The sequence below is a fragment of the Salvelinus fontinalis genome, chromosome 34 (assembly GCF_029448725.1).
Source record: "Salvelinus fontinalis isolate EN_2023a chromosome 34, ASM2944872v1, whole genome shotgun sequence".
In the NCBI taxonomy this organism is placed as follows: domain Eukaryota; kingdom Metazoa; phylum Chordata; class Actinopteri; order Salmoniformes; family Salmonidae; genus Salvelinus; species Salvelinus fontinalis.
In genome coordinates, this window is record NC_074698.1 from 27,495,125 (window position 1) to 27,509,934 (window position 14,810).

At 45.3% G+C, this 14,810-nt stretch overlaps 1 protein-coding gene across 3 annotated transcripts in view; it reads left to right on the forward strand.

Moving 5' to 3' along the window:
* prkar1b (protein kinase, cAMP-dependent, regulatory, type I, beta) overlaps positions 1-14,810 on the forward strand; it is a 196,918-nt gene that overhangs the window by 29,546 nt on the left and 152,562 nt on the right. The window contains exon 1 of one of the 3 annotated variants that reach the window (XM_055898374.1): positions 9,374-9,795. The exons of the other annotated variants lie outside the window; for them this stretch is intronic. Coding sequence (XP_055754349.1) covers positions 9,793-9,795 — 3 coding nt within the window. The 5' untranslated portion in view covers positions 9,374-9,792. Of the gene's footprint in view, positions 1-9,373; positions 9,796-14,810 lie in introns of those variants that run through there. 3 annotated transcript variants of the gene reach the window in all.

Below are 14,810 nucleotides of genomic sequence, written 5' to 3' on the forward strand. Positions count from 1 at the left end.
GGTCAGGTAGGGACTGTCCTTTAGAGGGTAGGGGTCAGGCAGGGACAGTCCTTTAGGGGATAGGGGTCAGACAGGGACAGTCCTTTAGAGGGTAGGGGTCAGACAGGGACAGCCCGTGTAGTCCCTCCAGGAATGCCCTTGCCCGCCGGCCTCACTTCCCTCTGACAGGAGAGAGAGAGAGATCCCCCTGGTTTCCCCTGGCTGGCTGTCACCATGGTGATCCCTCTTTGTCTCTTCTCACTTCTCTCCTTTATCCTCACTTGTCCTGGACTGGGCTACCCCACAGCTATAACAACAGCTATCGAAGTGTGTTTTACTCTTTTAGCATGCTAGCTCTCTGTGTGTGTTCTGTTAGCATGCTAGCTCTCTGTGGGTGTTCTGTTAGCATGCTAGCTCTCTGTGGGTGCTCTGTTAGTGTAACGGATGTGAAATGGCTAGCTAGTTAGCGGGTACGCGCTAGTAGCATTTCAATCAGTTACGTCACTTGCTCTGAGACTTAAGTAGGGTTTCCCCTTGCTCTGCAAGGGCCGCGGCCTTTGTGGAGCGATGGGTAACGATGCTTCGTGGGCAACCGTTGTTGATGTGTGCAGAGGTTCCCTGGTTCGCGCCCGTGTCGGGGCGAGGGGTTGATGTTACATTAGCATGCTAGCTCTCTGTGGGTGCTCTGTTAGCATGCTAGCTCTCTGTGGGTGCTCTGTTAGCATTCTAGCTCTCCGTGGGTGCTCTGTTAGCATGCTAGCTCTCTGTGGGTGCTCTGTTAGCATGCTAGCCCTCTGTGGGTGCTCTGTTAACATGCTAGCTCTCTGTGTGGTTTGTGCGTGCATGCGTACGTGTGTGCGTGTGTGCGTGCATGTGTGTGTGTGTGTGTGTGTGTGTGTGTAAATGCCCAGGCATGCGTGCGCACTCCCTGGTGTGTGTGTTTCTGTGTTTCAGGGTGTGGCTGTGGTTGAGAACCTACTCTCTGAACATCACCCCAATGAAAGGTCCTATCAACACCCACACCCCTCACCAACCCTAACACAATCCCCAGCCCCCCACATCAGAGCCCACCAGACAGACACTAACACAACACAATGCTAGTTGAGTATAGGCGTCCATTGTGGCTCTGTAATGGTGTGTAAGTGATGAGCAGAGTTCAGCCGGCTGTCTCCTGGTTGGGCCATGCATCGCTCGCTGTGTTTAGGGCCAAATACTGCTTTGTTTCCTTGCACTCTCTTGGGCCTGGGCCTCCATTGTGGCTCTGTAAGTGTGTTTAATAGTTACCGGACACAACACAGTGCTATAGCTGACACTAGGTGTCCATTGTGGCTCTGTAAGTGTGTTTAATAGTTACCGGACACAACACAGTGCTAGCTGACACTAGGCGTCCATTGTGGCTCTGTAAGTGTGTTTAATAATTACCGGACACAACACAGTGCTAGCTGACACTAGGCGTCCATTGTGGCTCTGTAAGTGTGTTTAATAGTTACCGGACACAACACAGTGCTAGCTGACACTAGGTGTCCATTGTGGCTCTGTAAGTGTGTTTAATAGTTACCGGACACAACACAGTGCTAGCTGACACTAGGTGTCCATTGTGGCTCTGTAAGTGTGTTTAATAGTTACCGGACACAACGCAGTGCTAGCTGACACTAGGTGTCCATTGTGGCTCTGTAAGTGTGTTTAATAGTTACCGGACACAACGCAGTGCTAGCTGACACTAGGCGTCCATTGTGGCTCTGTAAGTGTGTTTAATAGTTACCGGACACAACACAGTGCTAGCTGACACTAGGCGTCCATTGTGGCTCTGTACGTGTGTTTAATAGTTACCGGACACAACACAGTGCTAGCTGACACTAGGCGTCCATTGTGGCTCTGTACGTGTGTTTAATAGTTACCGGACACAACACAGTGCTAGCTGACACTAGGCGTCCATTGTGGCTCTGTACGTGTGTTTAATAGTTACCGGACACAACACAGTGCTAGCTGACACTAGGTGTCCATTGTGGCTCTGTAAGTGTGTTTAATAGTTACCGGACACAACACAGTGCTAGCTGACACTAGGTGTCCATTGTGGCTCTGTAAGTGTGTTTAATAGTTACCGGACACAACACAGTGCTAGCTGACACTAGGTGTCCATTGTGGCTCTGTAAGTGTGTTTAATAGTTACCGGACACAACGCAGTGCTAGCTGACACTAGGTGTCCATTGTGGCTCTGTAAGTGTGTTTAATAGTTACCGGACACAACACAGTGCTAGCTGACACTAGGTGTCCATTGTGGCTCTGTAAGTGTGTTTAATAGTTACCGGACACAACACAGTGCTAGCTGACACTAGGCGTCCATTGTGGCTCTGTAAGTGTGTTTAATAGTTACCGGACACAACACAGTGCTAGCTGACACTAGGCGTCCATTGTGGCTCTGTAAGTGTGTTTAATAGTTACCGGACACAACACAGTGCTAGCTGACACTAGGCGTCCATTGTGGCTCTGTAAGTGTGTTTAATAGTTACCGGACACAACACAGTGCTAGCTGACACTAGGCGTCCATTGTGGCTCTGTAAGTGTGTTTAATAGTTACCGGACACAACACAGTGCTAGCTGACACTAGGTGTCCATTGTGGCTCTGTAAGTGTGTTTAATAGTTACCGGACACAACACAGTGCTATAGCTGACACTAGGTGTCCATTGTGGCTCTGTAAGTGTGTTTAATAGTTACCGGACACAACACAGTGCTAGCTGACACTAGGCGTCCATTGTGGCTCTGTAAGTGTGTTTAATAGTTACCGGACACAACACAGTGCTAGCTGACACTAGGCGTCCATTGTGGCTCTGTAAGTGTGTTTAATAGTTACCGGACACAACACAGTGCTAGCTGACACTAGGCGTCCATTGTGGCTCTGTAAGTGTGTTTAATAGTTACCGGACACAACACAGTGCTAGCTGACACTAGGCGTCCATTGTGGCTCTGTAAGTGTGTTTAATAGTTACCGGACACAACACAGTGCTAGCTGACACTAGGCGTCCATTGTGGCTCTGTAAGTGTGTTTAATAGTTAGCGGACACAACACAGTGCTAGCTGACACTAGGTGTCCATTGTGGCTCTGTAAGTGTGTTTAATAGTTACCGGACACAACACAGTGCTAGCTGACACTAGGTGTCCATTGTGGCTCTGTAAGTGTGTTTAATAGTTACCGGACACAACACAGTGCTAGCTGACACTAGGCGTACATTGTGGCTCTGTAAGTGTGTTTAATAGTTACCGGACACAACACAGTGCTAGCTGACACTAGGCGTCCATTGTGGCTCTGTACGTGTGTTTAATAGTTACCGGACACAACACAGTGCTAGCTGACACTAGGCGTCCATTGTGGCTCTGTACGTGTGTTTAATAGTTACCGGACACAACACAGTGCTAGCTGACACTAGGCGTCCATTGTGCCTCTGTAAGTGTGTTTAATAGTTACCGGACACAACACAGTGCTAGCTGACACTAGGCGTCCATTGTGGCTCTGTAAGTGTGTTTAATAGTTACCGGACACAACACAGTGCTAGCTGACACTAGGCGTCCATTGTGGCTCTGTACGTGTGTTTAATAGTTACCGGGCACAACACAGTGCTAGCTTACACTAGGTGTCCATTGTGGCTCTGTAAGTGTGTTTAATAGTTACCGGACACAACACAGTGCTAGCTGACACTAGGCGTCCATTGTGGCTCTGTAAGTGTGTTTAATAGTTACCGGATACAACACAGTGCTAGCTGACACTAGGCGTCCATTGTGGCTCTGTAAGTGTGTTTAATAGTTACCGGACACAACACAGTGCTAGCTGACACTAGGCGTCCATTGTGGCTCTGTAAGTGTGTTTAATAGTTACCGGATACAACACAGTGCTAGCTGACACTCGGTGTCCATTGTGGCTCTGTAAGTGTGTTTAATAGTTACCGGACACAACACAGTGCTAGCTGACACTAGGTGTCCATTTTGGCTCTGTAAGTGTGTTTAATAGTTACCGGACACAACACAGTGCTAGCTGACACTAGGCGTCCATTGTGGCTCTGTAAGTGTGTTTAATAGTTACCGGACACAACACAGTGCTAGCTGACACTAGGCGTCCATTGTGGCTCTGTAAGTGTGTTTAATAGTTACCGGACACAACACAGTGCTAGCTGACACTAGGCGTCCATTGTGGCTCTGTAAGTGTGTTTAATAGTTACCGGACACAACACAGTGCTAGCTGACACTAGGCGTCCATTGTGGCTCTGTAAGTGTGTTTAATAGTTACCGGACACAACACAGTGCTAGCTGACACTAGGCGTCCATTGTGGCTCTGTACGTGTGTTTAATAGTTACCGGACACAACACAGTGCTAGCTGACACTAGGTGTCCATTGTGGCTCTGTACGTGTGTTTAATAGTTACCGGACACAACACAGTGCTAGCTGACACTAGGCGTCCATTGTGGCTCTGTAAGTGTGTTTAATAGTTACCGGACACAACACAGTGCTAGCTGACACTAGGCGTCCATTGTGGCTCTGTAAGTGTGTTTAATAGTTACCGGACACAACACAGTGCTAGCTGACACTAGGCGTCCATTTTGGCTCTGTAAGTGTGTTTAATAGTTACCGGACACAACACAGTGCTAGCTGACACTAGGCGTCCATTGTGCCTCTGTAAGTGTGTTTAATAGTTACCGGACACAACACAGTGCTAGCTGACACTAGGCGTCCATTGTGGCTCTGTAAGTGTGTTTAATAGTTACCGGACACAACACAGTGCTAGCTGACACTAGGCGTCCATTGTGGCTCTGTACGTGTGTTTAATAGTTACCGGGCACAACACAGTGCTAGCTTACACTAGGTGTCCATTGTGGCTCTGTAAGTGTGTTTAATAGTTACCGGACACAACACAGTGCTAGCTGACACTAGGCGTCCATTGTGGCTCTGTAAGTGTGTTTAATAGTTACCGGATACAACACAGTGCTAGCTGACACTAGGCGTCCATTGTGGCTCTGTAAGTGTGTTTAATAGTTACCGGACACAACACAGTGCTAGCTGACACTAGGCGTCCATTGTGGCTCTGTAAGTGTGTTTAATAGTTACCGGATACAACACAGTGCTAGCTGACACTCGGTGTCCATTGTGGCTCTGTAAGTGTGTTTAATAGTTACCGGACACAACACAGTGCTAGCTGACACTAGGTGTCCATTTTGGCTCTGTAAGTGTGTTTAATAGTTACCGGACACAACACAGTGCTAGCTGACACTAGGCGTCCATTGTGGCTCTGTAAGTGTGTTTAATAGTTACCGGACACAACACAGTGCTAGCTGACACTAGGCGTCCATTGTGGCTCTGTAAGTGTGTTTAATAGTTACCGGACACAACACAGTGCTAGCTGACACTAGGCGTCCATTGTGGCTCTGTAAGTGTGTTTAATAGTTACCGGACACAACACAGTGCTAGCTGACACTAGGCGTCCATTGTGGCTCTGTAAGTGTGTTTAATAGTTACCGGACACAACACAGTGCTAGCTGACACTAGGCGTCCATTGTGGCTCTGTACGTGTGTTTAATAGTTACCGGACACAACACAGTGCTAGCTGACACTAGGTGTCCATTGTGGCTCTGTACGTGTGTTTAATAGTTACCGGACACAACACAGTGCTAGCTGACACTAGGCGTCCATTGTGGCTCTGTAAGTGTGTTTAATAGTTACCGGACACAACACAGTGCTAGCTGACACTAGGCGTCCATTGTGGCTCTGTAAGTGTGTTTAATAGTTACCGGACACAACACAGTGCTAGCTGACACTAGGCGTCCATTTTGGCTCTGTAAGTGTGTTTAATAGTTACCGGACACAACACAGTGCTAGCTGACACTAGGTGTCCATTGTGGCTCTGTCAGTGTGTTTAATAGTTACCGGACACAACACAGTGCTAGCTGACACTAGGTGTCCATTGTGGCTCTGTACGTGTGTTTAATAGTTACCGGACACAACACAGTGCTAGCTGACACTAGGCGTCCATTGTGGCTCTGTAAGTGTGTTTAATAGTTACCGGACACAACACAGTGCTAGCTGACACTAGGCGTCCATTGTGGCTCTGTAAGTGTGTTTAATAGTTACCGGACACAACACAGTGCTAGCTGACACTAGGTGTCCATTGTGGCTCTGTAAGTGTGTTTAATAGTTACCGGACACAACACAGTGCTAGCTGACACTAGGTGTCCATTGTGGCTCTGTAAGTGTGTTTAATAGTTACCGGACACAACACAGTGCTAGCTGACACTAGGCGTCCATTGTGGCTCTGTAAGTGTGTTTAATAGTTACCGGACACAACACAGTGCTAGCTGACACTAGGTGTCCATTGTGGCTCTGTAAGTGTGTTTAATAGTTACCGGACACAAGACAGTGCTAGCTGACACTAGGCGTCCATTGTGGCTCTGTAAGTGTGTTTAATAGTTACCGGACACAACACAGTGCTATAGCTGACACTAGATGTCCATTGTGGCTCTGTAAGTGTGTTTAATAGTTACCGGACACAACACAGTGCTAGCTGACACTAGGCGTCCATTGTGGCTCTGTAAGTGTGTTTAATAGTTACCGGACACAACACAGTGCTAGCTGACACTAGGCGTCCATTGTGGCTCTGTAAGTGTGTTTAATAGTTACCGGACACACCACAGTGCTATAGCTGACACATTGTGGCTCTGTAATGGCATGGCCGTCCATTTTCCAATGTTACAAAGCAGGGTGAAAAGCTGAACAGGTTAAAGCTATTGTAGACCTTAAAAGTATTATGTCTTATTGGCTTGCCTGTTCAGCTTTTCACACTGCTTTGTAACATTGGAAAATGGACGGCCATGCCATTACAGTGAACAATCGTGCAATGTTTGTTTTGCTCTGTTGGTATGTTTTGAAGTGAACAGGTAGGCCATCTCATTGGTTGGATGGTTTCTAAGGTGAGAAGCTAATTGGACAGACAGATCTGACATAAACATGACGTCAGTCCATGGGGTTTTCTCATTTGGGTAAAAGTCTGTCTTCCGTCATGTCCTCCGTCCTCTCTCCTCCGTGACCCAGAAACTGATATGTGGTCAATTCACTAGTAGACCGAACGAAGGAGTGTCCTCCACTCCTCGATAGCCTCCTTTCTGGCGAGGAAGCACAAGTGTATCTTACCAGAGTCTTTGGCAGAAGAGTTTTGATATCTGCCACCCCCCCCTCTGAATCAGTTGATGTATTGTCGGAAGAGAAAACCATGCACATGTTTAAAAACAATTTGCTACTCATAGTTTGATCTATAAAACTAACTTCATATGTTTTGATCACTTTACACATTTATTTTGGGATCCACCCCTGGAAACGTCATTTATTTTGGGATCCACCCCTAGAAACGTAATTTATTTTCGGATCCACCCCTAGAAACGTCATTTATTTTGGGATCCACCCCTGGAAATGTCATTTATTTTGGGATCCACCCCTGGAAACGTCATTTATTTTGGGATCCACCCCTGGAAACGTCATTTATTTTGGGATCCGCCCCTGAAACATCATTTATTTAGGGATCCGCCCCTGGAAACGTCATTTATTTAGTAATCCACCCCTGGAAATTTCATTTATTTTGGGATCCACCCCTAGAAACGTCATTTATTTTGGGATCCACCCCTGGAAATGTCATTTATTTTGGGATCCACCCCTGAACGTCATTTATTTTGGGATCCACCCCTAGAAACGTCATTTATTTTGGGATCCACCCCTGGAAACGTCATTTCTTTTGGGATCCACCCCTGGAAACGTCATTTCTTTTGGGATCCACCCCTGGAAATGTCATTTATTTTGGGATCCGCCCCTAGAAACGTCATTTATTTTGGGATCCACCCCTAGAAACGTCATTTATTTTGGGATCCACCCCTGGAAACGTCATTTCTTTTGGGATCCACCCCTGGAAATGTCATTTATTTTGGGATCCGCCCCTAGAAACGTCATTTATTTTGGGATCCACCCCTGGAAACGTCATTTATTTTCGGATCCGCCCCTGGAAATGTCATTTATTTTCGGATCCGCACCTGGAAACGTAATTTACCTGATGATGCGCGAGTTGAGAAGGACCGTCTCATTTCAAGCAAGCGCCTTTCCTTCCATGTTCACTCTCCTCCATTACCTTTCACCTTTTTCAAAAGGAGGACGGAGGAGAGGACAGAGGAGAGGACAGAGGAGAACAAATCTAATTGATAAAAGGCCAATGCCTTCAGGTTCCTCAACATCATGTTTGCCCTAAAGCAACAGAATTAATAACACATTATAAAAAATAACACCACATCCTTTTAAATATACATAGAAATCAAATATTCAACCAGAATCTCTAATCATCAGAAAATCTCTGAATATCAATGAGGACCGTTGTGTGATGTATGAATGTTCACCTTTTGTTGATGTGTCTGTGTGTCTTTTGTGTGTCTGTGTGTGCGTTTGTGTGCACGTGTGTGTGTGTGTGTGTGTAGTGCCAGTCCTGTACCCGTGTCCTCTATCTCCTCTCCTCTTCTCCTCCCCCTCTCCTGTCCTTTCTCTCTCGCTGTCTCTCTCTTTCTCTCTCTCTGGCAGGCAGCCGGTGATAATGACGCAGAGAGAAAAAAATAAGGGAGAGAGGAAGAAGGGGGAGAGAATGGAGGGAGGGAGAGAGAGAGAGAGAGAGAGCAGATGCTGTATGGAACAGATGAGGCCTAGACCTACATGGTAGAATATAGCCTAACTAGCCTAACTGGTGAAACAGAAGAGCAGGTATGTAGAGAGAGATTGAATGAGGGGAAAGAGGGCAAAATAAAGAGGCATGGTTTCACTCACACAGCGCTCTGTGTGGCTATGTGACGTCATCAACACCCTGCGTCACTGAGTGTGTCATTGGACTCTGTGTGTGTCTGAGGCACAGGGCTAGTCAAGTAACACAGTCACACACACAATGGGCATGTTTCAAACCAGACTTGACTCTCTGGCCTCTAGGGAAAGACGTGTGAGAGGGTCAGAGAGACGAGACACTGCATGGTACGGTATAGAACTTGTTTTTGTTTGGCACAGAATGGATGGATTTGTTCGTATGGGAATACATCACTGCTGCATAGACAGTGGCTAGTGTTGTTGTGATGAATGACGTTGTGTGTATGTATGTGTGTGCTGCTGACTTCCTGCTTCAGCCCTCAACCAGAGGGTCGGGATGCTCTGTTGTCATGGTGATGCGGGAAATGAAAAAACCGGGATTATGTGAATTTGTGCGCAGGCAGAAACGAAGAGAGAGAGAGTGAGAGAGAGGGAGGAGAGTGAGAGAGAGAGAGTGAGTGAGAGAGAGAGAGAGAGAGAGAGAGAGAGAGAGAGAGAGAGAGAGAGAGAGAGAGAGAGAGAGAGAGAGAGGAGAGCAGAAGTGGAGAGAAACAGGAGTACAGGAGGGACCGATGCTGAGGGAAGCTTCTTGCTGTGTTTTCATCAGGGTTATTATCAGTGGTTCTTGAACAAGACGTCTGCTGCTGCTGCTTCTGGGATACTGCAACCACACACACACACACACTCGCTCTTACACATACACGCTTTCTCTCGCTCTTTCTCTTGCTCACACACACACACATACACACACTCGCTTGCTCTCGAACACACACACACACTCTATTGGCCTTGTCAGCATGGCCATGGACCGTGATGTCAACAGTGATGGTGACGTGTGTGTGATGGTACAGTAGCTTTAGGACTGTGTTGACACACACATGACGAGCAGCACTTCCCAGGGGCCCAGCTGAGGGACACTACACAGGCCTGGCCAGGGGCCCTCCACGGCATGGTAAATACTCTGGGTTTACGTTTTAACCCCTACCACCGCCGACTATCTCTGCTAGCATGGATAACACTGTAGCAAGGAAAGAATGCTGAATAGTTTGACCACAGTGACTTTGTGTTTATGACTTGAGTTGCTTTGAGAAGACAGGTCTGTGTGTTACTGTCTGTATGACGTGAAGGCTGAAGGGGAGGGATTCTGATTTGGGGAGATTTAGCTAATAGCTAGTTGTTTGTGAACATGTTCTTCACTGTTTGCATTGGTATTTGATGGAGATGTCTGTGTGGATAGAGATGACAGGACTGGTGTTTTGTAGCGGTGTGTGAGGCTAGAAGGCGTGACTGATTGTTAGAGATATCTTGATACTGAATTGATTAAACTGCTGCCGCTGTGTGTGTGTGTGTGTGTGTGTGTGTGGGGGGGGGGGGGGGGGGGGGGGCTCAAGGTTGTATTTGTATACAGCGGCTATACACATTAGAGGTCGACCGATTATGATTTTTCAACGCCGATACTGATACCGATTATTGGAGGACCAAAAAAAGTCGATACCGATTAAATCGGCCAATTTTTTTATATATATATTTGTAATAATGACAATTACAACAATACTGAATGAACACTTTTATTTTAACTTAATATAATACATCAATCAAATCAATTTAGTCTTAAATAAATAATGAAACATGTTCAATTTGGTTTAAATAATGCAACAACAAAGTGTTGGAGAAGAAAGTAAAAGTGCAATATGTGCCATGTGAAAAAGCTAACGTTTAAGTTCCTTGCTCAGAACATGAGAACATATGAAAGCTGGTGGCTCCTTTTAACATGAGTCTTCAATATTCCCAGGTAAGAAGTTTTAGGTTGTAGATATTATAGGAATTATAGGACTATTTCTCTCTATACCATTTGTGTTTCATATACATTTGACTATTGGATGTTCTTATAGGCACTATAGTATTGTCAGCCTAATCTCGGGAGTTCATAGGCTTGAAGTCATAAACAGAGTAATGCTTGAAGCACAGCGAAGAACTGCTGGCAAACTCAGGAAAGTGCTGTTTGAAGGAATGCTTACGAGCATGCTGCTGCCTAGTACCGCTCAGTCAGACTGCTCTATCAAATATCAAATCATAGACTTAATTATAATATAATAACACAGAAATACGAGCCTTAGGTCATTAATATGGTCGAATCCGGAAACTATCATTTCGAAAACAAAACGTTTATTCTTTCAGTGAAATACGGAACCGTTCCGTATTTTATCTAACGTGTGGCATCCATAAGTCTAAATATTGCGGTTACATTGCACAACCTTCAAGTATGTCATAATTATGTACAATTCTGGCAAATGAATGACGTTCTTTGTTAGGAAGAAGTGGTCTTCACACAGTTCACAACGAGCCAGGCGGCCCAAACTGCTGCAATTACCCTGACTCTGCTTGCACAGAACGCAAGAGGAGTGACACAATTTCCCTAGTTAAAATAAATTCATGTTAGCAGGCAATATTAACTAAATATGCAGGTTTAAAAAGATATAATTGTGTATTGATTTTAAAGAAAGGTATTGATGTTTATGGTTGGGTACACATTGGTGCAACGACAGTGCTTTTTTCGCAATTGCGCTTGTTAAATCACCCGTTTGGCGAAGTAGGCTGTGATTCTAAAATAAATTAACATTATATGCAACGCAGGACAAGCTAGATAAACTAGTAATATCATCAACCATGTGTAGTTAACTAGTGACTATGTTAAGATTGATTGTTTTTTATAAGATACGTTTAATGCTAGCTAGCAACTTACCTTGGCTCCTTGCTGCACTCACATAAAAGGTGGTCAGCCTGCCACGCAGTGTCCTCGTTGAGTGCAATGTAATCGGCCATAATCGGTGTCCAAAAATGCAGATTACCGATTGTTTTGAAAACTAGAAATCGGCCCTAATTAATCGGCCATTCCGATTAATCCTTCGACCTCTAATGCACATCATATCATCTTTAAAGTGTAGTAGATGTTGTTAGATGCTCTGAAACAATGGAGAGAGACAGACAGAGAGAATAGTGGGGTCTGAACAGAAATCCCAACCTTATAGACAGATGCTTATTGTCTGCCATTACAGTACATGATTTCTCCTTAACGTGGGTCATTTATCATGCCCTAATGATTAAAGGAAACCAAGGGAATATTGTTATGTGTAGAACAGGAAGATAAATTGCCGTGCTCAGCTCAAATGTTTTGGGTGCCGGCTTCAAAAGGCATATACTGGAAGAAAGTACAAAAAACGCACTAACAGAACACACACAGCAAATAAAATGTTCTAATGTGGTGCTGTAAATAGTTTGTTTATGCTAGTCATGTCTTCTGTCAGTACACCTGTGAATTTACTCCTTTCACAATGACAAAGGGGACGGAACACAAACAAAGGGGCCACAATTGCACCCAGAACCCCCTGAATCACAGCTGCAGAGCTCTAGTGTGCTGCTGAAATGCCCGTCCTTGAGATATCTCCCGTGAAACCTGTCCTTAGGAAAGGTGTCTGGAGTGGACTGTGATGAGGCTGCATTTCCCATCACCTCGCTCCACGTGTGTGTGTGTGTGTGTGTGTGTGTGTGTGTGTGTGTGTGTGTGTGTGTGTGTGTGTGTGTGTGTGTGTGTGTGTGTGTGTGTGTGTGTGTGTGTGTGTGTGTGTGTGTGTGTGTGTGTGTGTGTGTGTGTGTGTGTGAGTGAGTGAGATTTATCTGCTCCTGGAGAGCAGCAGACTGCCCCTTCATGCCCCAGCAATCTATCTGGTGGTACAGTGAAGACAAGAGAGGACAACCGACTAGTAAACAGATGTGTCCTGGTGATACAGTGAAGACAAGAGAGGACAACCGACTAGTAAACAGATGTGTCCTGGTGATACAGTGAAGACAAGAGAGGACAACCGACTAGTAAACAGATGTGTCCTGGTGATACAGTGAAGACAAGAGAGGACAACCGACTAGTAAACAGATGTGTCCTGGTGGTACAGTGAAGACAAGAGAGGACAACCGACTAGTAAACAGATGTGTCCTGGTGATACAGTGGATACGAGAGAGGACAACCGACTAGTAAACAGATGTGTCCTGGTGATACAGTGAAGACAAGAGAGGACAACCGACTAGTAAACAGATGTGTCCTGGTGGTACAGTGAAGACAAGAGAGGACAACCGACTAGTAAACAGATGTGTCCTGGTGATACAGTGGATACGAGAGAGGACAACCGACTAGTAAACAGATGTGTCCTGGTGATACAGTGAAGACAAGAGAGGACAACCGACTAGTAAACAGATGTGTCCTGGTGGTACAGTGGATACGAGAGGACAACCGACTAGTAAACAGATGTGTCCTGGTGATACAGTGAAGACAAGAGAGGACAACCGACTAGTAAACAGATGTGTCCTAGTGATACAGTGAAGACAAGAGAGGACAACCGACCAGTAAACAGATGTGTCCTGGTGATACAGTGAAGACAAGAGAGGACAACCGACTAGTAAACAGATGTGTCCTAGTGATACAGTCAAGACAAGAGAGGACAACCGACTAGTAAACAGATGTGTCCTGGTGATACAGTGAAGACAAGAGAGGACAACCGACTAGTAAACAGATTTTTTATTTTTTTTATTTTTTATTTCACCTTTATTTAACCAGGTAGGCAAATTGAGAACACGTTCTCATTTACAATTGCGACCTGGCCAAGATAAAGCAAAGCAGTTCGACACATACAACAACGCATAGTTACATATGGAGTAAAACAAACATACAGTCAATAATACAGTGAAAAATAAGTCTATATACAATATGAGCAAGTGAGGTGAGATAAGGGAGGTGAAGGCAAACAAAATATATACATAAATAAATAAAAATATAAAAAGGCCATGGTGGCGAAGTAAATACAATATAGCAAGTAAAAAAAAGTAAAAAAAAGTAGAGATAGTAGAGATAGAAAAAAGTAGAGATAGAAATAATGGGGTGCAAAGGAGCAAAATAAATAAATAAATAAATACAGTAGGTAAAGAGGTAGTTGTTTGGGCTAAATTATAGATGGGCTATGTACAGGTGCAGTAATCTATGAGCTGCTCTGACAGCTGGTGCTTAAAGCTAGTGAGGGAGATAAGTGTTTCCAGTTTCAGAGATTTTTGTAGTTCGTTCCAGTCATTGGCAGCAGAGAACTGGAAGGAGAGGCGGCCAAAGGAAGAATTGGTTTTGGGGGTGACCAGAGAGATATACCTGCTGGAGCGCGTGCTACAGGTAGGTGCTGCTATGGTGACCAGCGAGCTGAGGTAAGGGGGGACTTTACCTAGCAGGGTCTTGTAGATGACCTGGAGCCAGTGGGTTTGACGACGAGTATGAAGCGAGGGCCAGCCAACGAGAGTGTACAGGTCGCAGTGGTGGGTAGTATATGGGGCTTTGGTGACAAAACGGATGGCACTGTGATAGACTGCATCCAATTTATTGAGTAGGGTTTTGGAGGCTATTTTGTAAATGACATCACCGAAGTCGAGGATTGGTAGGATGGTCAGTTTTACAAGGGTATGTTTGGCAGCATGAGTGAAGGATGCTTTGTTGCGGAATAGGAAGCCAATTCTAGATTTAACTTTGGATTGGAGATGTTTGATGTGAGTCTGGAAGGAGAGTTTACAGTCTAACCAGACACCTAGGTATTTGTAGTTGTCCACATATTCTAAGTCAGAGCTGTCCAGAGTAGTGATGTTGGACAGGCGGGCAGGTGCAGGCAGCGATCGGTTGAAGAGCATGCATTTAGTTTTACTTGTATTTAAGAGCAAATGGAGGCCACGGAAGGAGAGTTGTATGGCATTGAAGCTCGCCTGGAGGGTTGTTAACACAGTGTCAAGATGTGTCCTGGTGATACAGTGAAGACAAGAGAGGACAACCGACTAGTAAACAGATGTGTCCTGGTGATACAGTGGGTACAAGAGAGGACAACCGACTAGTAAACAGATACACAAACCTATATTGAAATAGATTAGTCATGAACACTGTGAATAAAA